The sequence below is a fragment of the Alligator mississippiensis genome, chromosome 1 (assembly GCF_030867095.1).
Source record: "Alligator mississippiensis isolate rAllMis1 chromosome 1, rAllMis1, whole genome shotgun sequence".
NCBI classification, from domain to species: Eukaryota; Metazoa; Chordata; order Crocodylia; family Alligatoridae; genus Alligator; species Alligator mississippiensis.
Window position 1 is genome coordinate 411,353,466 of NC_081824.1, and position 27,040 is coordinate 411,380,505.

The following is a 27,040-nucleotide window of genomic DNA, read 5'->3' on the forward strand; positions in this document are numbered from 1 at the left end:
GACTTCCCAAACATGCTGAGTTTGAAAGACTTCACAAACTCTTGGCACTTCTGGTTCTTGGTGTTAGTGATATTGATCTTGGGCTTGCTCCTAGGTTTTACTTTATGTAGTTTCTTGGCTATCATCTTCACTTTGCTAATGATCAGGGCGTAGTCGGTGTCACAATCAGCACTGTGGAATGCACGGGTCTTCTGCACCGAAGGTAGGTCTTTCCTCCTAACAATAACAAGATCTAGTTGGTGCCTGATTGTGGATGTCACCATGGCACTTTGTGGTGATCTTTTCCAGAAAAATAAGAATTGGTAATGCACAGTTGGTTTTGGGCACAGAATTAAAAAAAGTTGTTGGCCTGTTTCATTCATCTTGCTGATGCCAAAATGTCCTAGGCAATCTGGCCATGACTTGTTGTCTATGCTGAATCTTATATAATCCTAATTATAATAATACCATCATTCAAATGGCTTCTTATCATGGCCCATAAACCATAATGATGACAATGTACAAAACTTATAAAATCTGGGTTAAGAACTAAAATATGGGAAGTTAGAATCAACTGCCCCCAGGTTATGAACCAAGCACTGCAGAGTCTCTTCTGCCCATCTTCTAGGAATGAGAAGGTGGACACTTTACATGCATTATCAGCTAACTAGGAGCATAAGCAAAGTTCTCATGCTGTGGCAAAGGTATCTCATGAGTTCTTCCCATACTCCCCAGTGATATCTCATGAGTTCTTCCCATACTCCCCACTTGCCATGCTTGTTTTTTAATACAGTCCTCTGAGCTGAGCTCAGGATGGAGCATTCTATGATAATAGATCCATAGCTAGGGACAGAAATTTTTTAAAGATTATAGACAGCATACTTTCACACAGACAAACAGGGAGTTACAATCCTTCTTTAGCTGTCTAAACAAACATTTCTACCACTGTAGCTAAAGGAAGACCGGGAGCTGGTATTAGCAGCATGCCACTTATCTCCTCTGTTGGCCAGTCACTGAGGAGTAATATTGTTTGCCCATAGTACATTATTACATGCTGGGCTTCACAATCTCTTAGAGCTACCTATTTGTATGGAAAGTGAGGAGGGCAGCAGTGTGCTCTTTTTATCATGTAGTAATTAGTGGGAGCCCATGGGCAGACTTTGGTCCCTCTGACTTCAAGCATTATGCTCCTGTGAGTTCTCAGTGTACCCTGCAGGTTCAGCAAGTGATGCATTGAAAAGGGAACGTGGTAGTGTAGAATCCTGATTAAACACCCCACACACAGCAAAAACCTAAGGAACCAGAGGAAATCTCACAAAGCCAAATCCACCTCAGATAGAGAAAAGCAGCTTCCCGAAACCTTTAGATCAGAGCAAAAGCCATTCCAAAATACGTATCTGAGTAATCATGGTGCACCCACATAACCCCACGTGCAAGTGAAAACAAGTCCTGGCACTGCCAGTGCTTCAGAGTGAGCACATTTTATGGAAATTCAGTTTTAGTCCCTCACCCTTGTTTGTACCATCCTGTTTACTATCCTTGCAAAGTAGCAGTCGAACAGACTGGGGACCTGATCTACTTATTATTCATGGTTACAAATGATGGTGTGGAGACAGAAAGAACATAAACAGCGTTGGCTCCAGTCATTTGTCTGAACCTGAATTACTCATAGCAGATTTCCTCAGGGTAAATCAAAAACAAACACTGGCAGGCTCTTAACTATACAAAACTACACAAAAGGAGCAAATGTCTTTTTGGGGTGAAGCCTCATCTTAATTACAGGAACCAATACACATTTCCCCACCTGCATTTGTAGGCTTGCTTTAAAGCCACAGCGTGGTTGTTTACAGTCTGAGCGTAAACTTTCCAACTCTGTAGCTCATTTTCTTTGCTGGATCTGAAATGAGCATTTGGGATGTGACTATTACCAGATAATTGCACCCTGGGGGAAATTACTAGTCTCAAGTATTTGCACTCCCCAGATCATGATAATCTCCAGGCGCACAGCTAACCATTAGGAAAGTGTGTTAAACCAGATAGGTCTGTCAAGTTCTTCTCGTTCACAGCACTTACTAGCCTGTCCTATTCCATATGGCTATTTGCATCCCTTGGGCTTCCTCAAACTGGCATTTTACATGAATCCTTGTAATATGGACATAATGCTTCCTTCCTGCAATCTAATAATGCTGCTAATTTGCAAGTCCAAATTTTATTCTCATTTACCACTACCCCAGTGCCATTCTTCATTGACCCCCATTGACTTCAGCGGAGTCATGCTGATTTATGTTCATGGAAGAGGAAAATTGTGCTTTCTGTAGGATCAATTAATCCTTGAAAGAAGGGAGCCCTCTAGGATTCAAAATGTATATACAGAAAAAATGCAACTTGTGTGGGCAACAGTGCAGATCTTTGGTCTCTTTGAATGTTTTATTAATAGCTTTTGCTTTTGTGGAGGAGCCCATAGACTACACCCAGTCCTGTGTCTCCCTCGTGCTAGGCTCTGTACAACCATAGGCATGATCACTGAGTCAGAGGCCCAACTCTCTAGGTAAACAAGACAGTTATAGATAAACCGCAAGCGATGCATTTGCTCTGACATGAAGTACATGCCCCCCTTCCCCAAATGGCCTGGATTCCTCTTGCAATGCTGGTGCCCCATCATGCTGTCCTTTAATACAATTCAAACTCAAGTTGGCATGGAAGAAGAGAAAGGAGAGGGTCAGAGAATGGGGAAGTAAATTTAGAAACCAAGGAACTTGCATGTCTTGGATGTCCCCTCTATTCCACCAGGGCAAAGTGGAAATGATAGTGGGATAGCTGCCCTTTGTGGTCTCTAGCTGGGGTATGGCATCCATTTGCATCTAATTCTGGCTACAGTTCCCATTTGCAAGTACCCTACACTAGTCATTTTCAACCAAGGTGCCACAAGGTACTGTGCCCTTTTAGCACTGTTAGGTGTGCAAACACTTACACAAGATTCACAAGATGAACCCAGAGATGTCACATAGGAATCCAGAGTGTCAAAAACATTCTAACCTGCTGTGTCTGAGTTGCTTGCAACAGAAGAATTATTTTCCACAGCCAACTATTACTTTTCCAGAGTCAAAAAACTAATGAAAGCTAAGAGCTTTCTGAGTGGTGCCTTAAGGTGCCCAGTAGGTGTCTTGAGTCTCAAAAGGTTGAGAGCCACTGTCCTACACTCTATCTAATACTGGGTGCAATTGCTGGTCTTTCCCCACCAGTACCCACTTACATGGCACAGCAGACCAGTCTGGGGAAAGTGAGGGAAGTGAAGTCAACTTTTGCCTTAAAACACAAAGGCTCAATTACGTGCTTCTGGTCTTCACTGTAGCACTGGAGCTTCAATTGAAGCAGCCGTGGAAGTCTGGAATTTGGGGATTTTAAATTTAGCATTTAAGGGTCACAGCCAGGTCAGGCCCCATTGTAACGGGTACTGTACTCAAGGTGTATACAACAGTGATAATCCCTGGCACAATGAATTGACAATATAAAGGCCGTAGCAGATAGATGCATATAAGGGGAAGTGGATCATTCCACTGCAATGTTTTAGTGCACTGAAGCTCAAGACTTCAATGGAAAACTTTCTGCTGACTTCTATGGGCTTTGTGTAAGGCTGTAGTGTAAATGCAGAATGGCAGAAAGGTAAACTGAGGCAGGGAAGGCATGAAGTAGTGTGTGGTAAAATGTAAGGACTCTGAGGAAATCTAGGGCTAGGACACTCTCTGACAAGAGACAGTGCCATTGATGCCTGGAGTTTTCCACAGTTTAGCATTCTGGCTAGTTTGTGGCTGCAGCTCTAATTATCTCCAACTCTTTACCCCAGTGATTGCCTCATTTTAATGTGGTTGCATTGAATAATACATGTTTATTGTGAAGAAAGGAAGGTGTTACCACGCAGGACAAATTTGGCTGCCCTGAATTTTGAGCAGCAGTTTTTGCAGAGCAGTAGGATTCAACCTGTAATCAACCTTATTAGAATTAAAAGGAACTGTCTAAAATGTCAAGCCAGGTTCAATAAGTAAGCAGTAACACACTTAGAACTGGCTCAGAATAGAAAATTAAAAGTTTTGCTGCTGATTATGTTCCTTATTTTAGATTTCTGTCAGTTCTTGCTTTTTACTTCCAGTAAAGATGCGGGCATTAAGATGGTTTGAAAATGGGTCAACTTGTTCATACTCATTAGAACTAGCTTGAACTTTGGGGCTCATTCACAAGCATCTGGAAGGGTAAAAACATAGATGGATACCTGCTCACTAGGTGCCCCTGTACATCAGCCTGAAACCCCTCATGCTCTTACCCTACTGACTCATTCTTTACTGCCCTCCCACCAAGATTTCTCTTTGTCAGCTCAGCTCATTTGTATTTTGACCTTTGCCAGTGTAGATCCCCCGTCCATCACAGTTCTCAAGGACTGAAAAGCTCAGCTAGGACCAGTCTTACTGTTTACAGCTCTAACAGGCTCTAAGGCCTTTAGAGGTGCCCTGCATCCTGTTCTGCTCTACCCTGCTGAGGTGCTTTCAAATCAGCTGTGTCCCATAATGCAACACACCTTTAGTCCCTAGTAAACCCAGCTTTCCTGTATCTTCAACTCCCATCTTGATGAGTCACTTTCATTTAGGGCCTGATCCAGTAGAATCTGAGAAGTTACAGTCCCTTCTAACAGGCTTTCAGCTTTTAATAGGATAAAGGCCCCTGGTCTCCAGCCGTATGAGAAAGCAGGTACTCTTTCCCCTGTAATTGGACAGTGCTGGGACCCAGCTACCACAGAGTACTGGAGGACTCCAAGGCTTTATGCCCAGTTTGGTGATACAACTGCTCAGACATAAGTAAGAGTTGTCTCTCAACAGCTAAATCACTTGGAATACCTTCAAAATTCAGCTTCTTCCCTTTTTCTTCTTCAGCTGCATTTCCATCAGTTCTTTCATCTACAGATTTGGAAAGGGTGGAATATACATCTGGTAAATAAATAAATAACAACAGTGGCACGTTTTAACGACTAGCTTGCTTGTATAGTGGCAGTAGGCTGACTACTGGTTTATGTATTTGGATTCAAGGATAGACTCACAAAGGCTCAGTTAGGCCTAGTAGTCAGGTACATGGTCTCAGCATCTAACCAACACTCCTGGTGAAGACTCCATAAGTGTCTGTGGTCAATCATGCAACAAAATATCAGAGGAGAAACTAATTTTTGTCCCCCAGATGGTAAATCAGTGTATGCCCTGAAGCATAAAGCTAGATAGCCTGTATAATTTGCAACCTTGCTAGTGTAACTGCAGATGCTAATCCTATTTGCATAAATGTCAGACAAGCAAAAGAAGGGTTGCTGCGATCAGCTGAGAAGGGGAAGAAGAACGGAGATGAACAGAGTTTCTTGGGATCTTTCTCCACAAAATTATGAAATATTCAGTCCAGTTCTTTCCTCTGTAGAATATAAAATGCACTTCAGCTCCTAAAGTGCATGATAAGAAGGAGGGTGTGCAGCAGGGCCAGCACAGGGTTGTGTTTGTCTGGAGCTGTGCCTAGAAATAGTTTGCTAGTGTCCAATTATATTCTATTAAAATACCAGGAAATATACCTGGGTATATTCTATTAAAATACCCATCACAGAGGGCCCTGGATACACACACACGTCTGACCTGACATACCAGAGCTATATATGAAAGCCAGTATCAACAGTATTTAAAAAAGAAAGAAAACCCCTAACACAAAATCAAGCCATGTCTTTTGTCAAAAACATAAAAACAGACTGCTACTGCACACCTTTCTTCAGCCTTGTTCTGCCAGGAACATCTCCTATGTACCTGGTCTCCAGATACATCAAGACAACTGTTTTTTTCTTTACATGGGAGTATACTTTTGGAATATTTTGACACCAAACTTTTATAAAACCATCTTCCCCTTTGTGTGACCAGTCATCCTCTACTTTGCTATCTACCTGTTTCTTTTCCCTTCTGTTTAGCTTCCAATTCATTCCCCGCTTTCAAGCCCCTCCCTCCCTCTTTCTCTATCTTCTCCTCTTTTCTTAGTTTCCTATTCTAGCTTTCTTTCTTCTTCTCACTAGCTCTTCTTTCATCCTCCCATTCCTGCAGTTATCTTCCTTTCCCCTTCTCTCAGTTTTACCTGTCTACCTTTTCAGCTCCCCCTGTTTCCCTCCTCTACTGCCCTATACCCTCCTCTGCCTGGTTGTTCTTTCTTCCATTCTCAAATTCTTCTTTTTTTTTCTGTGGTATCTACAAAGCTTGTCCCTCCTTGTCAGGGCCTGCACCCAGCCATGACTGGAAAGGAAATGTAGGAGTCACTGCTGAGATTGTAGAGGGATGTCATGTGGCAAACTCCCTCCTACCTCAGGCTGTGGTGAGATTGGGGAAAGTGACGGTCTGTTGTTGCCTTCTTCAAAAGGTAGCAACAGGATCAGGAAGAGGAATGTGTGTTTCAGTATCTGTATAGGATGCCCCCAGTCGGACACTTGGATTGGAGAGCAGCTGTCCGTGGGCTGAACATCCCAGGCAGAATGGTGAGGATGTTTCTGCTGCCCGAGATACAGTGCCTCTTGGTGCCTCCCACAGACATTCAGGAAGACCTTTCTACTCTAGCTCTCTCAGTATCTGTGGCAGTTACTGCAGGTTACTGATACTTTCTCATTAAAAAGAAGTCTTTTTAGCCTTTTCATTATGCTGGGGTGGTCCATTGTGTCTGTTTTCTAGGAAAGGTCTGAAAGTCCAAAGGCTGGTAGGAAGTGGGAAGTGAGTGAACTTGGAGGTTGAAGGCATGATTAGAAAAGAAAGGGAGAAAGGTGATATCGTCGAGTAGACAAGTTCAAGGCAACACCCCCCATAACAAATCTCTGTCCATCAGCCAGAGGCCTCCTGCCTAGTGATAAATACTCCCACACCACATCCCCATGGGCAAAACCCCTTCTTCCTTTAGATGTGGCCCTGGAAAGCATTATTAGACAGCATCAGTTTCTCTGTCTCAGTCATGAATGTTGGTCATCCTTAACCTACAGCATAAATAAGGGACTTCAAGACTTACACTTGTGTCCAAACTGATTGGGTCAATTGTGGGTAGAATTCTCAAGGGAACCTAGTTCAAAGGAGTTATTTAGGCTTGCTTAAACCTGCCCCCCTAGATTTAGCTTGCCCCAGCCATGACTAGTGTCACATGATTGCAGCACACCTTGCTCATCCAGTATGATTTGTTCGTACTCTTCTCTTCCTTCAGCATAATCAATTTCAGTTGATGCCTCTTCTTCTGCCTCAATTTTTTCAGCTGCTGCTTCTGCCACTACCACTTCCTTCTCTTTCTCCTCAATTTCTTTGGAGATGTTAGTATAGATTACTACTATATCTGAAAAATAGAAGTCAGAGTCCATGTTAAAAAGCTGGTCTAATAGTGGAAGGACTGTGTGCTGAACTAGACTAGGCTGATCCCTAACCATAGCCATGCAGAGTATGGGAAAAACACTCTTACCATATATAGAAACACAGGAAAAGATCATACTGAAAAGGGATGACAGTCCAGCAAGTCTGGTTTTCTGTCCCAGGAAATGTCTTACACCTGGGGTAGTCAGCCCCCAGCCCACGGGTCAGACACAGACTGTAAAGCCAGCTAATCCAGCCCACTGGTCTCCCCACAGGTCTGGAAATTTGGTGGTGGAGGAGCAGTGGCAATTAATACTGTCACCACCCCCACCACCAAATTTTCAAGCCCTATGGGGCTGGATTAACCTTGCAGGGAGGAATTTGGCCCTGTTCCCATGTGACTGGATCAAGCTGAGTCACCAGGGCCCAATGCAGCTGTGAATGCATCAGCCAGGACCTGATGTGGATGTGCAGCCTGATGCAGCCACATGGATCGGACCCTGGGTGGGCCTTTTCTGCATGGTTGGATCAGGCCCTGGCTAGGCCAGCAGTGTGTACTAGGGATCTAACCTAGGGATCACTCATACAGCCCACAAGCTGAAAAGGTTGGGCACCACTATCTTAAGCAGATACTTTGGGGAAGAAGACAATTCTCCACAATGCAGCCCACTAGTTATGGGGCCATTGGATTCCATCCTGAACCCATCTAGGGCTCAGTTTGTATCAGGTTAAGGATAAGGCTCACTCATTCTTCTCCAGACAAGGCAGGCTTCGGCTTCCTGGACAATGACCCGCACATCATGACGAGGGACATGCTCAGCTGGGATGGGCTTCACCTGTCCCCCAAAGGTAAGCGTGTGTTTTCTACTAGGTTGGCGGATCTCCTCCGGCGGGCTTTAAACTAGGCTTGTCGGGGGGAGGGGAGTACGAGGGCAGGGGAAGCTGTGGACCACCAAAACATGTGGCACCCACAAGGACAGCCCAGCCTGAAGAAAGAGAGCATTGGGAACCTGAAAGCCATGGGGAGACCAGCACTACAGAACAGGTAAGAAACAAGAAGGTAAGAAACAATGGGCCCCTTGGGACTCGGAGCGGGGGGGCAGCAAAGGCACCAGTCGCAGGGCTCAAGTGCCTATATACTAATAGTGCAAGCAGGATGAATTAGCGCTCCTGCTTGCACTAAACACCTATGACTTAGTGGGGCTAACAGAGACCTGGTGGGATTCATCCCATGACTGGGCGGTACATATTGAGGGCTATAGATTGTATAGAAAGGACAGGTCGGGGAAGAAAGGGGGGGGGGGGGTTGCACTTTATGTCAGTGAGCAATATACATCAACCCTCATCAAGACAGAATCCGAGGTTGAGGAAGTAAAAGGATTGTGGGTTAGGCTACATGGGAGGCAAGGAGAAAGGGATTTGGTGGTAGGGGTCTGCTACAGACCCCCACACCAAGGGGAAGAAATAGATGCGGGGCTCCTGAGGCAACTCTTGGAGACCATAAAAGCTAAAGAGGCGGTAGTCATGGGGGACCTAAATTACCCGGACATCTGCTGGGAGACGCAGACAGCAAGGTCCCATCGCTCACGCAGGTTTCTAACCTGTGTACAGGACCTCCACCTGACACAGGAGGTGCATGGTCCCACTAGGGGGAATGCCATACTGGATCTGGTATTGGCAACAGGAGATGACATGATAGGGGACCTCCAGATCGGTAGCCATTTGGGAGACAGTGATCACCTTATAATAGAATTCACTATAAGACGGCGAGTGGGTAAGGTAACTAGTAGGGTGAAAGTGCTAGACTTTAGGAAAGCTGATCTCAATGCACTCAGGCGATTAGTCAAGGAAGCACTGCAGAGTAGGAGTTTTGAAGGGATGGGAGCCCAAGAAGGGTGGCTGTGCCTAAAGGAAACGATCCTTCGGGCACAAAGCATGACGATCCCCGAGCGAGGCAAAAAAGGGAAAGGGGCCAGAAGGCTTCCATGGCTGACCAGAGAAATCCAGGGCAGCCTAAGGGCCAAAAGGGGAGCACATAAAAAGTGGAAACAGGGTGAGATCACTAAAGATGAATATACCTCCTCTGCTCGTGCTTGTAGGGAGGCAGTTAGGCGGGCCAAAGCTACCATGGAGCTGAGGATGGCAACCCAAGTAAAAGACAACAAGAAATTGTTTTTTAGATATATTGGGAGTAAAAGGAAGGCCCAGGGAGGAATAGGACCGCTGCTAAATGGGCAGAAACAATTGGTGACAGATAGGGGGGACAAGGCTGAACTCCTCAACGAGTTCTTTGCCTCAGTGTTCCTAAGTGAGGGGCACGACAAGTCTCTCACTGGGGTTGTAGAGAGGCAGCAGCAAGGCGCCAGACTTCCATACGTAGATCCTGAGATGGTGCAGAGTCATTTGGAAGAACTGGATGCCTTTAAGTCAGCAGGCCTGGATGGGCTCCATCCGAGGGTGCTGAAGGCACTGGGCGACATCATTGCAGAGCCACTGGCGGGAATATTCGAACGCTCGTGGCGCACAGGCCAAGTCCCAGAGGACTGGAAAAGGGCTAACGCGGTCCCCATTTTCAAAAAGGGGAGGAAGGAGGACCCGGGCAACTATAGGCCAGTCAGTCTCACCTCCATCCTTGGTAAAGTCTTTGAAAAAATTATCAAGGCTCACATTTGTGAGAGCCCGGCAGGACAAATTATGCTGAGGGGAAATCAGCACGGGTTTGTGGCAGGCAGATCGTGCCTGACCAATCTAGTTTCTTTTTATGACCAGGTTACGAAACGCCTGGACACAGGAGGAGGGGTGGATGTCGTATACTTAGACTTCAGGAAGGCCTTCGATACGGTATCCCACCCCATACTGGTGAACAAGTTAAGAGGCTGTGACGTGGATGACTGCACAGTCCAGTGGGTGGCGAATTGGCTAGAGGGTCGTACCCAAAGAGTCGTGGTAGATGGGTCAGTCTCAACCTGGAAGGGTGTGGGCAGTGGGGTCCCGCAGGGCTCGGTCCTTGGACCGATACTCTTTAATGTCTTCATCAGCGACTTGGACGAGGGAGTCAAATGTACTCTGTCCAAGTTTGCAGATGACACAAAGCTATGGGGAGAAGTGGACATGCCGGAGGGCAGGGAACAGCTGCAGGCAGACCTGGATAGCTTGGACAAGTGGGCAGAAAACAACAGGATGCAGTTCAACAAGGAGAAATGCAAAGTGCTGCACCTAGGGAGGAAAAATGTCCAGCACACCTACAGCCTAGGGAATGACCTGCTGGGTGGCACAGAGGTGGAAAGGGATCTTGGAGTCCTAGTGGACTCCAAGATGAACATGAGCCGGCAGTGTGACGAAGCCATCAGAAAAGCCAATGGCACTTTATCGTGCATCAGCAGATGCATGACGAATAGGTCCAAGGAGGTGATACTTCCCCTCTATAGGGCGCTGGTCAGACTGCAGTTGGAGTACTGCGTGCAATTCTGGGCGCCACACTTCAAAAAGGATGCGGATAACCTGGAGAGGGTCCAGAGAAGGGAAACTCATATGGTCAAGGGCCTGCAGACCAAGCCCTACGAGGAGAGACTAGAGATACTGGACCTTTTCAGCCTCCGCAAGAGAAGGTTGAGAGGCGACCTTGTGGCTGCCTATAAGTTCATCACGGGGGCACAGAAGGGAATTGGTGAGGATTTATTCACCAAGGCGCCCCCGGGGGTTACAAGAAACAATGGCCACAAGCTAGCAGAGAGCAGATTTAGATTGGACATTAGGAAGAACTTCTTCACAGTTCGAGTGGCCAAGGTCTGGAACGGGTTCCCAAGGGAGGTGGTGCTCTCCCCTACCCTGGGGGTCTTCAAGAGGAGGTTAGACGAGTATCTAGCTGGGGTCATCTAGACCCAGCACTCTTTCCTGCTTATGCAGGGGGTCGGACTCGATGATCTATTGAGGTCCCTTCCGACCCTAACATCTATGAATCTATGAATCTATTCTCTTATATCACTGTAGCCACAGTAGTACAAATTCAGTTGCTCTTCTGATTTAGACAAAACCATATAAATCTCATTTGAATCTTGCTGGCCCCAGGCACCCAAACAAGCCCTGAGGAAGAGAGGGACTGGGTTTGGTCCCAACAGTGTATAATCATGGCGTTTGTGAAGGCAAGAGGTATGCAGGAGTTAAAGGGCTGAAATCAGAGGGCTGATGGTTTGAGTCCCTTCCTGGTCACAGGCAAGAGAGGAAGGTAGTCAGGTAGTAAAAGTATTTCTATGTGATTCAGGAGGTCCTGTGGGACTTGAGGCTGATCACTAGTTCCTTATCTATAAAATGGGGAAAAGGTAGTACTCTGCCTCACAGAGGTGATGACTCAGAACCAGTAGAGTAACTATGAGGAGAGTGACCAGGGCAGCCTCTCCAGCTGCTGACTTGGGGAGGGAGACGCAAAAGTAGCAGATGCTGTTGCTGCTGGCCATGTGTGTCACCACTGCCCCATGCACCATCATGGCACAGAGCTGCCCTCTGATGCCTCTTCGGAGAACCATGATCATGGGGAGACCACATTAATACCTTAAGCCACAAGCATGAGCTACAGAAACCAGGCTGACCTGCACTCTGAGGAGATACCGAGATTTTTTGGAAAGGTTATCAGGCAAGGAGACTCCTTCTGCAGTGGACAGATCTTGTGTTCACATGGGAAGAGCTCAGGGGAGCTCCAGGCCTTCAGGGCATGTCTATATTGCCTCTGTCCCATGCCTGGGAATGCCACTGTGATGTATACTCTGCCCACTTACTCCTCCTCCATGCACACCCCATTTGGGAACTGAAGCTATGTTGCTGCAGTAGAGCATGACCAAATTTACAGGCTGTTTTGGTATGCACTCAGCTTTGTTCTAAGGTGGTCACAGTGCTTCATTTCTGGGATTTGGCATAGGCAAAGTGGGAGCAAATGAGTAGGGTGAACTTCATGGCAATGGTCTTTGGTTCAGCAGAGAGGCCACGTAGACATGTTCTACAGATCAAAAATTCCAAGGCAGGCACTTAACTGGTATCCATGATGTGTGGATAACTGCAACTATACAAACTGTTATTTGCATATGTGGTCACAAATATTTCATTGCAACCTAGTTTTAACATTTGCCCATCATCCAAGGGAGAGAAGAAGGGCAAGTGTTAAAACTAGGTTGCAATGAAAAAATGTATTAGCCCAGGAAAGCCACAATGGCTGGGAATGTTTGCTGGGTTGGCGTTAGGCATGTGACAGGCAAATGATGAAAGCAAACACATTTATCAAATTATTAGTTTAGGGTTTAATTTCAATTCCTATTGAACAGGAGAGTCTTTCTACTCTATCTGTGGTCCCACTGGCTTCCCTGGAAACAACTGCAGAGTAAGCATATGAAAGTGACTCTTACTGCTACTCACCTTGACTTTGGATGGACACGGATTCTTCATCTACGACTTCTGTACTCCTCACCTCTTCTCCAAATACTAGAATAGTTTAAACTTCATGTTTTAATGATAAAGCAAGCTTAGCAGGTGAAGAGGGGGATTAAATTTACTGCTTCTGTGACTACAGATATGAAATAAATCTTAGATTCAATGATAGATCAATAACACCAAGATTGGGTTTAAATTATTAATAACCTATGAGAAACAGGGATAATTATTCTATGAATCATAGTTCTCTAACGTACTGCACATTTTCTCCCAAGACATCTGTACTGAAGCACGACCTGCATATCTTTGGCAAGAGACTACAGTGAATAAGTTAATGTCTTTTGTTTTGCTTGCTAAGCATTTAATAGATTCAGATGTGGGCTGTCACAGTCGGGTGGCAATGCATTTTCTGTCATATCCTCATGAACATACCAGTGCTTTTAGTAACAACACAGAGGCTAGCTCAGCTGGGGCCATATCCAGTGTGAATGTGTCTCTGCAACATCACAGTGTGGCTCTTCTCTTGTGGGTATGCATTTCTTTTAGAGGCAGGCACTTCAGCCCCAAAACCAACTCCCTTTTAGGCAGGTCGCTTTACCCAGCTAGTGTTAGCATCAGAAAGTGGTATTTTGGTTCATTAATGCAGGTTTTAGATCAGATCTGTCCAACTAGTGGCCCCAGGTCTCCCAGTGGTTTCCAGGTTCCCCCTCCCTTCTCTGGCTTTCACTTACTGCCCTTGCCTCCAGGAGGGCAGGGCAGGGTGGTGTGACTCAGTGCACCCTGCAGTGTGAGGGGAGCCCACAGTGTGGTGCAGTGGGGGAGCCTGTAGCCTAGGGGGAGAAAGATGCCCATCCATGTGTGAGGTGCAGTGGTGGATGGTGCAAGGGCAGCTTGCTGCTGGGGAGGTTAAATGGGGGGGAGGGGGTCTGTGGCCCTACTGGTGTGTTCCCTATGGTGCGCAGGCCTGGGCCACTAAGAAGTTGCACAGCCCTGATCTAGATTCTAGTGTGGCTGCTCACAGTAAGTTGTATTACAGCACTTCACCACCAGGTGGCAGGAGGTAATAGCCTGTGTGTCCGTAGCAGTAGGTCACTACAGGGATGGCCCTCAACAGGATACACTGGTGTTTTCCTTGATTTTTCCCAGGGTAATTTTACTGATGCAAGCAAGTTACACTGGGGTAGGACTATATGCTGTGCACCTGCTTTTTGTTTACCACCAGCATGAACATGGAGTATACTAATCTAAATGTGTTGCATGCTCACACCCTAAGTAAAGAGTCGGTCCTTCAAGGGTGATCTGCCATGATCTTATTCCTAGGCAACCAGGGGAAGTAATCTCCTCACTGCAAGATGCAGGAGAAGGAAGGGCCATGTTTATTAACCACTTGACTGGTGGCCAATTCATGATTTTTAACATACTCGCATATTTGAAGTGAAGTTTTCCTAGTTGGCAATTCCAGCATGGAGCAGGAACAATCAGAGAAGGGGAAGCTATTCATTAGCCCAAGGGGTCTTGTAGCAATCATGGGGGGTTGGCAAGCAGAAAGGACCTTTCCATAACTAAAAACATTACTAAGTTCAGGGTATTGAATGTCCCCTTGCTTTTATCTAGAATTTCACAACCCCCTGAAGACTGATCACATGAGAGAGCCAGTAGCCCAGTAGCCAACTAAGGCAGTGAAATGGGTAGCTGGCTGGCAAAGAACATATGTGCCCTGAAAACTGCCTACCACAAGGCCTTTCATATGTTGCCACTCTGGCTCCCAGGTCTTGCAAGGTCTCTCTGTAAGTCCAACTCTTGGTCAAGTTCTTGATCCACTGCAGACTGGCTCTTTCAATCACAGGCCCTTGTGAGCCAGGGAAACTTGACTCAGGTATTCTGAATCAAGTTCTGCTGCCACTCACCAGTCATAGAATCATAGAAAATTAGGGTTGGAAGGGACCTTAGGAGGTCATCTAGTCCACCTCCCTGCTCAAAGCAGGACCATCCCCAACTAGATCATTCCAGCCAAGGCTTTGTCAAGCTGGGACCAAAAAACCTCCAAGGATGGAGATTCCACAGCCTGTTCTAGGTAACCCATTCCAGTGCTTCACCACCGTGCTGATGAGAAAGTTTTTCCTAATATCCAACCTAAACTTCCCTTGCTGCAACTTGAGACCATTGCTCCTTGTTCTGTCTTTTATGCATCATCAGCCTCTACACTAGCCTCAGATCTGAAGTGACTTCTATGCATACATATATGTGGATCTGAACACTGCTATCTTGGTCAGTCTCTGTACAAACCTTGGCTTATAAATAAAGCAAAACAAGCCTGTGTGTAGAATTTCACCTGCACAGCACAGAATACCAGGAGGGCAACATATGTTAGCATATCAGTAATGAGGCACATTTATCCTCCTGTCAAATTGCTTCAACTATATCAAAATTCATGTTGAACAAAACCTTCCCTATTTTACTGAGGCCACAAAGCCATTTTTCAAAGCCAAGGCATGATTTCATTTTTCACAAGCTGGCTCATTGGGGAGCAGGGACCAGTGCTTCTGGGCAAACTCACCATCCTCATGGGCATCCAGAGACTTCTCTGAGTAGCCCCATTCTGTCTGGGTCATCAGATCTTCCACGTCATACTTTCTGCTCTGAGGGGAGGTGGGAGAGCTGTCCACAGACTTCCTGCAAAAGGGGCCACATTTGCTTGACTTCAATGTCACTAATAGGGACTAGGGTGGGACCAAAAAATCATCAGGATTTGGGACTTTTCCTAGAAATAAGACATAGACTCAGATTTTTAGATGCAACTCAACCCTTAACACTCCCAAAGAGCATCACTAGGGATCCATTGTGTATGGGAGAGAGAAGCAAGCCTCTGGGCTTACTACTTTCATTACATCTGTTTCCTAGGGATTTCTCAACGAAGAGCAACCAAATTGTGTGCCTGAAGCCTAATCTCAGTTTGGATAAATGCACTACTTATCTCATCTCACACTCCTCTGCTACTTCTGTGAACCACACTTGTTGCTTTTGCTCAGCTCCACTGTGCAGTGCCACACTTGCTCTGCATGCCACATGCACCACAGTCCAGGAGATAGGTTGGTGTAATCTGTGGTGCAGAAGGAGGTATGTGTTCTGGGCCTCAGCATGTCTATCAATCTGTGAGGTTCTATGAATCCTCCTGTCATTCTGCACTTTCTTCTCAACTAAGCTCAACTGGCAAATTGTGAAGTTGTTTTGAATTGCTATTAGGGAGCTGACACAGCTCTTTTTGGGCCATTACTACATCCCTGTAATGTAGGTAGGTGCTGTTGCACTTCTTACTCTTAAAACTAATTTAAAGGTGTTTCACAGTTTTTATCAGTATCCCATTCCATATAAGAAGCAAAGGCAACCAAAACATACATAGGGCCTGATTGGATTTTACTCCAGAAAATCATGGGAGGGATTTCTTTTTTATTGCATTAGTGATTCCATTAGCTTGTTACACATCACTGCCTTTTTATTAGGTGTCTAGGAATTTTAAGAGATTCTTGATGCAGTACACCTGGGAGTAAACACATTAATAGGTGAAGGCCTCACAGGGCATAGGGAATCTAAGCTATTTGTATAACTCCCTAATAACAGTAATATCTAGACACCTCACTGTCATTTAACATATCATAAAAAATTAGGGTAGGAAAGGACCTCAGGAGGTCATTTAGTCCAACCTCCTGCTCAAAGCAGGACCACCCCCAGACCATCCCAGCCAGGGCTTTGTCTAGCTGGGCCTTAAAAACCTTCAAGGATGGAGATTCCACAACCTCTCTGGGTAACCCGTCCCAATGCTTCACCACCCTCCTAGTCATCTCATCACAGAAGGCAATCAGTCAGGTTGCTGACTGTTCCTGATCACTTTCTTTTCTAAGTGCTTAGAAATGAATTCCTTGAGGACCTGCTTCATGATTTGTCCAGGGACTGAGGTGAGGCTGACTGGTTTGTCACTCTGGTTCCTCCTTCTTCCCCTTAAGGATGGACACTATATTTGCCCTTTCCAATCATCCAGGACCTCCCCCAATTATCATGAGTTTTCAAAGATAACAGCCAGTGGTGCAGCTGTCACGTCACCCAACTCCCTCAGCACCCTCAGGTGCATTGCATCCAGCCCCATGGGCTTGTACACATCCAGCTTTTTTAAATAGTCCCTAACCTGTTTTTTCATCACTGAGGTCTGCTCACCTTCTTCCAAAACTGTGCTGCCCGCTGCAGTAGTCTGGGAGTTGACCTTGCCTATGCAGATTGAGGTAAAAAGGCATTGAGTACTTCAGCCTTTTTCTCATCATCAGTCACTAGATTGCCCCCTCTCCCCCGTTCAGTAAGGGCTCCACACTTTCCCTGTCCCTCCTCTTGTTGCTGACATACTTGTAGAAACCCTTCTTGTTACCCTTCATGTCCCTTGCTAGCTGCAACTCCAATTGCGCTTTGGCCTTCCTGATTTCACTCCTGCATGCCCGAACAATATTCTTTTACTCTTCCCTAGTCATCTGTCCAAGCGTCCACTTCTTGTAGACTTCCTTTTTGTGTTCTAGCTCTTTGAAGAGTTCCCTGCTAAGCCAGGCTGGTCACCAGCCGTATTTGCTAGTCTTCCTGCATATCCGGGTGGTTTGTTCCTCTGCTCTTTAAAACATTTCTTTAAAATACAGCCAGCTTGCCTGGACTTCTTCCTTCTCAGCCTGGCCTCCCAGGGGATCCTGCCCATCAGCTCCCTGAGGGAGTCAAAATCTGCTTTTCTGAAGTCCACAGTCCATATTTTGCTGCTCTCCTTTGTTCCTTTTGTCAGGATCCTGAACTTAATCATCTTGTGGTCACTGCTGCCCAGATGCCATCTACTACTACATTCCCCACCAATTCGTCCCTGTTTGTGAGCAGCAGGTCAAGAAGAGCATGGCCCCTAGTTGGCTGCTTCAGCACTTGCACCAGGAAGTTGTCTCAAACACTCTCCAAAAACTTTCCTGGATTGCCTACACACTGCTTGTATTGCCCTTCTAGCAGATGTCAGGGTGATTGACGTCCCCCATGAGAAACAGGGTCTGTGATCTGGAAACTTCCACTAGGCGTCTGAAGAAAGCCTCCTCTACCTCATCCTCCTGGTCTGGTGGTCAGACACCCTCCATGACATCACCATTGTTGCTCTCCCCTCTAACCAAAACCCAGAGACTTTCAACAGGCTTGTCTCATTTCATATTGGAGCTCTGAGCAATCATACAGCTTTTACATATAGTGCAACTCCTCCTCCTCTCCCCTGCCTGTTCCTCCTGAACAGCTTATATGCATCCATGACGGTGCTCCAGTCAAGCAAGCTATCCCACCAAGTCTGTTATTCCAATCATGTCATAATTCCTTGACTGTGTGAGGCCTTCCAATTCTTCCTGCTTGTTTCCCAGGCTCCACGTGTTCGTGTTCAGATACCTCGGGTAACTATCCAATTGTCCTACTTTCTTACTAAGAATAAAGAGGCCTCCCCTGTTGTCCTGTCCTTCTTGTGCTTCCTCCAGGTCTCCTGCTTCCCCACTTATCTCAGTGCTTTGGTTTCCATCCCCTGGCAAACCTAATTTAAAGCCCTCCTCATTAGGTTAGCAAGCCTGTCTGCAAAGATGCTCTTCCCTCTCTTCATCAGGTGGATCCCATCTCTTTCTAGCAATCCTTCTTTATGGAACAACATCCCATAGTTGAAGAAGCTGAATCTGTGCTGCCAGTACCATCTGCGCAGCCATGTGTCGATCTGCAGGATGCATCCGCTCCTGCCTGGGCCCTTCTTCTTGATCATAAGGCTTAAGGAGAACGCCACCTGTGCCCCCATACTCTTCAACCTTGAACCCAGAGCCCTGTAGTCACTCTTGATTTGTTCAGGGTCACCCCTGGCAGTATCATTGACACAGTACTCCAGATGTGGTCTCACCAGTGCTGAATAGAGGGGAAGAATCACTTTCCTTGACCTGCTGGGAACACTTGTACTAATGCATCCCAGTATACCGTTAGCCTTCTTGGCAACAAAGGCACACTGTTGGCACATATTCAGCTTACTGGCCTCTGTAACCCCAAGGTCCTTTTCTGCAGAGCTGATACTTGGCCTATTGGTCCCCAGCCTGTAGCAGTGTATGGTATTATTCTGTCCTAAATGCAGGACTTGGCACTTGTCCTTATTGAACCTTATGAGATTTCTTTTGGTCCAATCCTCCAATTTGTCTAGGTCTCTCTGAATCCTAACCCTACCCGCCGTGTATCTACTACTGCCCCCGGCTTGGAGTCATCCACAAACTTGCTGAGGGTGCACTCCATCCCGGCTTTCAGATTGTTGATGAAGATATTGGACAAAACTGGGCCCAGGACCAACCCCTGGGGCATTTTACTTGATACTGTCTGCCAACTAGACATTGAGCCATTGATCACTACTCTTTGAGCCTGATGATCCAGCGAGTTTTCTATCCACCTTACAGTGCATTCATCTAACCTGTACTTCTTTAACTTGCTGGCAAGAATGGTGTGGGAGATTGTATCAAAAGCCTTGCTAAAGTCAAGGTATATCACATATACTGCTGTCCCTGCATCCACAGAGCCAGCCATTTTATTGTAGAAGGCAATCAGGTTTGTCAGGCATGACTTACCCTTGGTGAATCCATGTTCACTGTTCCTAATCACCTTCTTCTCCTCCAAGTGTTTAGAAATGTAATAATATTTTTCTTATTTTCCCCGGCTATTTACTTGGTCTTGTGAACTCCCGTAGGTGTTTTTAGAAGCTGTGTGGCTAATCTCTCCTCAAATCACAATGAAGGCTTTACCCCAGGATAATGTTTTCCCCAATCTTTCAGAAATTTGGGATGAATGCTGCCTCTGCTCTTTGGGGATGCAATTCAAAAGTGCAAGCTGCACACTGTTTGATACCCCATAATGAATATATTTCACTGCCCCTTCATGCAGCTATGCAATAAAGCTTTCTCAATAAAAAGCCTATTATATCCATTTTTTCAGTATTACATACAGGTCCAGAAGGTAACATCTTTTAGTATTGGAAAAATTACTCAAGTATTAATAGACAAAGGAACTCTGTCAATGGGTCAGATTTGTCTGTAGTGTCATTTTTAGTACTCCAGAGATTAATTTGGTCCAGTTTATTTGGGCCTTCTGCAGCATCTCTGTTTAATTTCTCTCAGAAAGATTAGATATGTCTAACATTTATATTGGAAGGCCTGAAACAATAGGCCAGCTCCTCAGCTGATGTAAATCAGCATAGATCTCCTGAAGCTAGATCAGCAGACAAGGGAGCTAGTTTACCCTGGTTGGGCATTTGGTCTACTGTTTCTCTCACACTATAAAAGCGTTTTGTAAAATAAAAATCACATCACGTCTCTCCATGTAGGCAATGTCCAGGGCTGTTGCACAGGATTTATTTTCCTTTAAGAAAGAAACATATTTAAGTCTACACAGGTTGACACTGTCGCTTTTAATATAGCAAGCAATGAGAGTCCCAAAGACAATTACTTAGACAGACATCACTTCCAGATTATTAATAGCATAGATATAGCAGATACTGCCAGATTGTGAATGTTCATGACATACTGTAAATCTCCAGTTGTTAGGTGTTCACAGTACTAGCCTAGATACAGTATAAATATCCTGTAACTTGACTGAATTAGATAGAAAAATGTTACCAATTACTCTCCTTACTTCGATTCCTTTGACTTAGAACCAACATGCAGAGTTGATGGAGAATCTGTCTGACATTCTGGAGAGGGAAAAAAAAAAACTCTTTTAAAACATATTGTCTTTTCCTGTGGAACAGTGGGGCATTTTAGTATTGAATTTTCTTGCAATTTCACTGTTTTGTATTACAGATAAACCTTGCTGTCTTAACAGGGAACATATTCTCATCTGTTTTAATGATACAATAAATTTTAGGTGAAGGGGGAAAAATAAAGCCCCCAAAATGAGTTGTAAAAAAGCTCTTGTAGTCAGAAGACAGACTTTTCAGGAGGAGATGCAAGTATTACAATCAAATTTACTTTGCCTTCCTATTCAGTTCTCATTGTAAGCAGCTTGGATCATATCATGCCCTGCAAACTGTACCATGTGCTAGTGCTAAGATCAAGGCTCTTTTTGGGGATAAAGACATGACAACGTGCTATCAAAATAACTCCACAATCCTAACAACATGCCATGTATACTCCTGCCCAAAGCATGCTAGGTTATGTTAGCTTCAGTGAGAGATGCTCTCACAGCAATATGCCATTTTAACTCCCACTGACAGCAAGACATGTGAACTCCTGTCATACACTGCAGGCCACCCTGTGTTTGGGAGATGTGGACAAAAAACAGTCTTGCATGCAGGGAGTTAGACTGGCTACAGATTGGCACAATCCCTTCATTTTTCCTGCACTCAGCAGAAGAGCAGGCTCCTGTGGACATTTCACTTAGTCTACCAGTGCTCAAGTGCATTCATGGCAGCAAGTTCTCAGGGAAGGCACTGAACTGAGAACCAGAGTAGGACTGTGTAAAATGTACTGGAAGGGGGCTATGGATAAAAAAGGGGGGAAAGCCAATCAAAGACCTAAAGAGACAGAGGGGCTGACTGTTATTGGACAGACAGCTGAAAAAAATTGTCCATATAAGTGTCCTGCTAAAATTATGTTGGCCACCTTGTTTTGAAAGAATGGCACAACATTTAAATCCCACTAACCAAAATGCTATTTTTAAGCTCTTGCATGCATGCACATTCCAGTGTGCCAAATTTTATGGGCCAGAGTCACTCACATTCATGCTTGGGTCCCATGACACTACTCTGGCAGTATAAGACTGGGTATTTGGTTGCCAATTTATCTCCACTTTTAAGCTTTTTTTAAAGTGCCAGAGCAGCATAAAGAAGAGGGACTCTGAAAGTGAAACTGGCTCCAGCTTTTTATAGGAATAGTGCCCATTATAAAAGAGTTGGTATAGAGCTGTGCACACAGTATACCTACTCAATTTTTCTGCAACATTTATACATGGATGTAGCATTCAAACATTACTAGAGAATGTTCATACCTTTTGTGTATTTGCTTTCAGTGCATATTTTTGCAGGTGAATTTACTGATGGAAATGTTTGAGGAGATGCCAAATTTTAAGCAAACATTGGAAAGTATTCCTGGAAAGTAAGTTCTGAGATTGCAAACGTGAGTATTTGAAACTGAAAACCTTGTGCTGTAGAGGTTGTGAAGAACTTTTAAATTTGTTCTAGAATCAATTTAAGCACTAACGTAACAAGGCTCTGCCAGATGCACCTAGTCTGGTTAACCCAAAGAAAGGTGGCTTTAAATCAAACAGTTTTAAACATGGATGCAGATGCAATAGCTTGTCTACGCTGGTGGGTCAATTGTTTTAGAACCAGATAGAAGTATTTTTGTTGGAAATTTCTGGAGATCAGACAATACTAAGACTTGCTGTCATCCAACCAAGAAACAGAAGCATAGCAGTTGACCAAATTGTAGCATACCATATGATCAAGTTGTCTCACATCCAGCTGACTCAGTCCAAATTTTAAACATAGACTTCTTCAAGAAACAAACAAGCTATAGTTTGCCAAACTGCATTAAGCAATGTTAAACTGAAAAGACATTGTGAACAACCTAGAGTTTTCCTCACTTATCGAAGTGATTAAGGTAAAAGTCCTCACACGCATTTTGCAGCTACAGATTTTTTTCCCCTAGCTTTAATCTTTTTTTCTGCCTTCTCATTTACTTTTGAACACTGCCCTGAAAACATTTCAGTTTTTGTTCTTGGTGAAAAAAGTCAATTGAATAGGGAAAAAGTGGATAAAATTACATTTGGAATTTCCCTTTTTTGCCAAATTGTGTGGCGGTAAGAATCTATGTAAATTTTATTGAGTGACGGTGCTCACTGGGGCCCAGAATGAGGTCCTGCCAAAGCCACGTTTGATTTTAAATGTTAAGTCTGTTCTAAACTGACCCCCTCCCCCCCCCAGTCTAAACTAAAGAAAACCCAAGGTTTTCTTTACAGTCTCTGCATTTTAAATTGCAACTTAAAAAAGACTGTGGCCCAACACTTTAATGTTTTGCTGCATTCAGTAGACTAGCATCTGTAGAGGTTTTTCTATGCATTTCATTCTAGTTAGTTGACAGCATCTTTGACCTATTCTGAGGTTGGGGGGGGGGGGGGGGGGAGGCTGGGACTTATTGCCAAGGATGCGGCTCATGTGAGTACGTGCTATAAATGCTTAATTTCTTTGTGGAGAAAAGAGACTTTAAATGGACCTTTTACATTTTAAAAATAAATCTGCTAGGTGCACAGAGATGCCTACTGTCATTCTAGGGAGATGTGCAAGTCATGTGGTGAAAATGCATAGTGTATTACTTCAAATATAAGATATCCTGGGATTTAAGATGTACTCAGTCACATATGATGACTCCCAATTAAAAAAAATCCACACACACAAACATGAAATAAAGACACATTTATAAGGATCTGCATCTCTACAATGCATGTAAGAACTTTTTATTTTTTAATTTCAACTGAGATGTAGGCCATTTTTAGGAGAAATATTTTATTTTAAGAGCGTGCCTTATACTTGAATAAAGTTGGGATCTGAGAGGAAAGCACTTCCCTCTGGAAGGAACAATGCATGAAGTCCATATAACATAAGCAAACATTTACATTATGGGCTAGACCAGGTGTTGGCAACCCATGGCCCGCAGGCCTGTTCCAGCCCAGGAGCTGGGGTTTTGTTGGGAGGAAATGGAGCAATATTCAGCCGCAGGGGCTTTGCCCGTATCAGGCTGCACTGCACCATGGCTGGGCAGCAGGGAGCTTTCCTGTGCCGTGAAGCAGCTGTGTGTTGGCAAGAAGCGGTGGCAGGGAGAAGTGGCAGTAGCAGCCAGGTCTTAGTGCTGGTCTTTCTAGGATCTGAGCTGGACTATTCCAGCCTACTACCACAAGACATTGCAGATCGCTGGGTTAGCCTGTACCTTGAATGCAAGCTCTGCTTTGGTGTCCGTGTTACACTTAAAGCCCTGTTAGTTTGTAAGCAGGTGCATTGTGATACCCCTTCCCCTCTGAGCCTCTTTGGAGGAGGGAACAAGACAATAGTCCTTACCTTGCCTCCACCTTAAGAATTTACATATAGTCAGATGGTCCCCAAAAGCCCCAGGTTGGAATCTAGGCCCCACTGCCGTAAACATGGCTTATGTGAAGCACAGCTCACATGAAGACAAAAGGTCTGGGCATGTCTGTCTTGCTTCTGCCTCACTCCTGAAAGTTCTGCTGGGAATCATGGCCCTGCTGATCCTGCTCCTGTTCCCCACACACCATACTGGGAAACAAGGCAGTGAGGCTGCTCTGTGGGAGTGCCCTGTGGCACTCCTGAGCCCCTAGACCCGGACAAGGTAGAGAGTGGCAGTGGAGAAAGCAGAGGGCACCTTCAGGGCAGCTTCACCACCTCATATCTGGAATTGGGGTATGGGGAATAGGTACAGGTAGGTGGAGTATGTGTCTCAGTGGTGCTGTCAAGAGCACCACAGAAGCAGTATAGACATATAGTAGCATAACTAAGGGGGAGTGAGGTGATGACTGGGGCATCTGCTGGGGCTGCACTCCATCTAACTTCAAGTGGTGTGAACATATCAGTTGCTGTCCATCCGGCTGCACTTCCAGGTGCATGGCTGCTAGCCAGGGTGCAGAACTGCCCTGGTACATTTCTGTAGTTGTGACCTCTGTCCCACACAGCTCAAAAGCTAGGATACCAGTCCTAGCACACCACAATGTCTGTTTGACCCTGTTGTGGCATGATTTTGCTTTAGCCTGAACTCTTCCTTAGCTTGTGTTTATCTGGGATTTTTGAGTTTTTTTCCCCCATTTGTTTCTTAAAAATAATTAGGAAGCGACAAATGACCTGCAATAAAAGATCACTATTAAGGTTGCAAAGTCAAGCACTCTGAAGTTAGGAAAAGCCAGACTTACAGGTTGCCTGTGCAAACTTAATTTGGCTTCCTTGTGCTGTCTGAGGAAGCCTAATTTCCATGTATGACACTATACTGTTTTTTTTGTGGAATTCCTGCCTCATTCAGTGTGTGCCTACTTGGTACATCAGGGTTTTCTAGAAGGCTGATGTCTACAGTAACCATGTCTTACTTGTGAATGAAGCAGACGACTATAGGAAGAGAAAGCAGCTTCCTGGTTAAGGCATCTGAATGCTCTCTTGGATAGGGTTACCACATGTCCAGGTTTTCCTGGACACATCCTCTTTTTGAGTCCTCCCATCTCTGTCCGGGAGGTTTTTTAAAATATCAGCAAATGTCCGGGATGTTGCTGTGCCTCTGCTTTCCTGGTACTTCCCAGCTTGGGGCAGGGGGCAGTGGTGGAAGGTAATTGGGGGCCAGGGCATCAGCGAAGTGTGTGTGTGTGTGTGTGTGTGTGTGTGTGTGTGTGTGTGTAATGTGTTTGGGTATGTGTGTACCTGCCAGTGCTAGGGCTGCAGCAGGGGAGGGGAGTAGGAAGGTTCTTCAGGGGCAGCAGGGAGCTATGTGGCAGCAGGGTTGCAGGGGGAAGGGGCAGGGGGCTGCAGGTTGGGCATGAGGGGCACTGGCAGGGCTGAGAGGGACAGGGGGCTCTGGTTCAGGCCTGAAGGGCACCAGCAGGGCTGGGGTGGCAGGGGCCTATGGGTCAAGAGTGAGGGGTATCAGCAGGGACAGAGGGGTTGCAGGTCAGAAGTGAGAGGCAGCAGCAGGGCTGGGGGTGCTGTGGCTTAGGAGTGAGGGCAGGAGCAGGGCACTGGCATATCACCCAACAATCATATACCTTCCCCCCACAGGTTTCCTCTTTTTTGAAACTGGAAATATGGTAACCCTACTCTTGGAAAACTGGATTCAGTCTCTGTCTCTACCAGAAAATATGTGCCACTAGGCAAGTTACTTAAATTACACTTTCCAAAGATGACCATTAATTGTGTGTGCCTCATTTGCTGGATGCCCAACGTGATACTCAGGGGTCCTGTCATAGGCACAACCTGGGCATAGGGAGTTTGGCTTGGTGTTAGAGGGTCATAACCCAGGAATCCAGGGTTGAGGGTCTAGGCAGGGTTCAGGCTAGGCAAGGGGCAGGCTATGAGCCAGTTTAGGTAGGAACTAAGAACAAGGAGGCAGGCTAGGAAGATGTTCAGGCAGGGACTGCGCAAGGTCCACAGCAGAAGCTAGGCAAAGGATCAGGGGATTCAGAGGCACTGGTTAGGAGATGTTTAGTTACTCCTGATTAGAGGTGAATTACGATTTATTGTGGCCCTGGGAAAACACAAAATTGGAGGCTCCCTGTCCTGCATGGGAGCTGGACTTCAGCAGGGGCAGAGGTTCCTTCCCCTCCTGATGCTGCTGTTATCAAGGACACGGTAGGCCTCCATGCCCCATGAGAGAGGCTGGGTGGACTCAGCTGGGAGGGAAGGGGTGGTACATGTCCATCTCTCCTCCATGCTCCTCATTCCCCCTCCCCCCACCATAGCCAGAGTGGAGCGCAGTGGGGCGAGGGCAGATGTGGGCTTCCCACTGTGGGCTCAGGGCTCTCCTTCCCCACCCCCCCAGGCCTCCTAGATGAGCCACCCACAGCTTCATTCAGCTCCCTGCCTGGGCCCCGGGCTCCTATTCACCACCCTGGCTGGGCAGCACCCCCAGCCTCAGCCCCTGTCCCACTCCCTCCCTCACCATGGGGGCCTTGATCTTCCCACCATGCCCCTCCCCTCCCCCATGCCCCTTCCCCCCATTAAACTTACTTGCAGGAAGCCAGTTGCCTGGCTGTCCTCCTGACCATGTGCAGCCATGCACATGTACAGGGGCAGAGCTTGGGGGGAGTTTGGGGGTGCTTTAGCCACCCCAAAATTCACCTTTGCCCCCCTATAGCCACCCCTCCCAGCATTGCCATCACCCGCCTCCGCCTGCAGCCCAGAGAGGCGTGGAGTGCCCAGCCCAGCCCAGCCCAGCCCTGGCCCTCCCCACATTGCTGATTGGTGGAGGGGCCCAGCTTGCGGCTCGCTTCTCATCATCAGGGAAGTGAAAGCTGCAGTTTGAAACTTGGCACCGTTTTTGTCTCCCCTGTGGTCAACAGCAAGCAGAGGGGCCGCTGGGGCCCCTCAGCCAATCAGCAGTAGGGAGATAAAAATGGCACCAAGTTTAAAACTGTGGCTTTCGCTTCCTTGCTGATGAGGAGTGAGCTGCAAGTGGGTCCTCTGATTGACAGGGGCCCCTGGGCCTAGGCCCCAT

At 46.0% G+C, this 27,040-nt stretch overlaps 1 protein-coding gene across 5 annotated transcripts in view; it reads right to left on the minus strand.

Annotated features, from left to right (window-relative positions):
• The window catches only part of ERICH6B (glutamate rich 6B), an 81,453-nt gene that overhangs the window by 37,102 nt on the left and 17,311 nt on the right, over nucleotides 1–27,040 (minus strand). For 4 of the 5 annotated variants that reach the window (XM_059727286.1, XM_019500459.2, XM_059727255.1 and 1 more), the window contains exons 3-7: nucleotides 20,475–20,532; nucleotides 15,337–15,452; nucleotides 12,765–12,830; nucleotides 7,177–7,347; nucleotides 4,866–4,955 (exon numbers count right to left, since the gene is read on the minus strand). In XM_059727286.1, the coding sequence (XP_059583269.1) occupies nucleotides 4,866–4,955; nucleotides 7,177–7,347; nucleotides 12,765–12,830; nucleotides 15,337–15,452; nucleotides 20,475–20,532 (501 nt within the window). The remainder of the gene's footprint in view (nucleotides 1–4,865; nucleotides 4,956–7,176; nucleotides 7,348–12,764; nucleotides 12,831–15,336; nucleotides 15,453–20,474; nucleotides 20,533–27,040) is intronic. The other variant, XM_059727228.1, reaches the window with a different exon arrangement.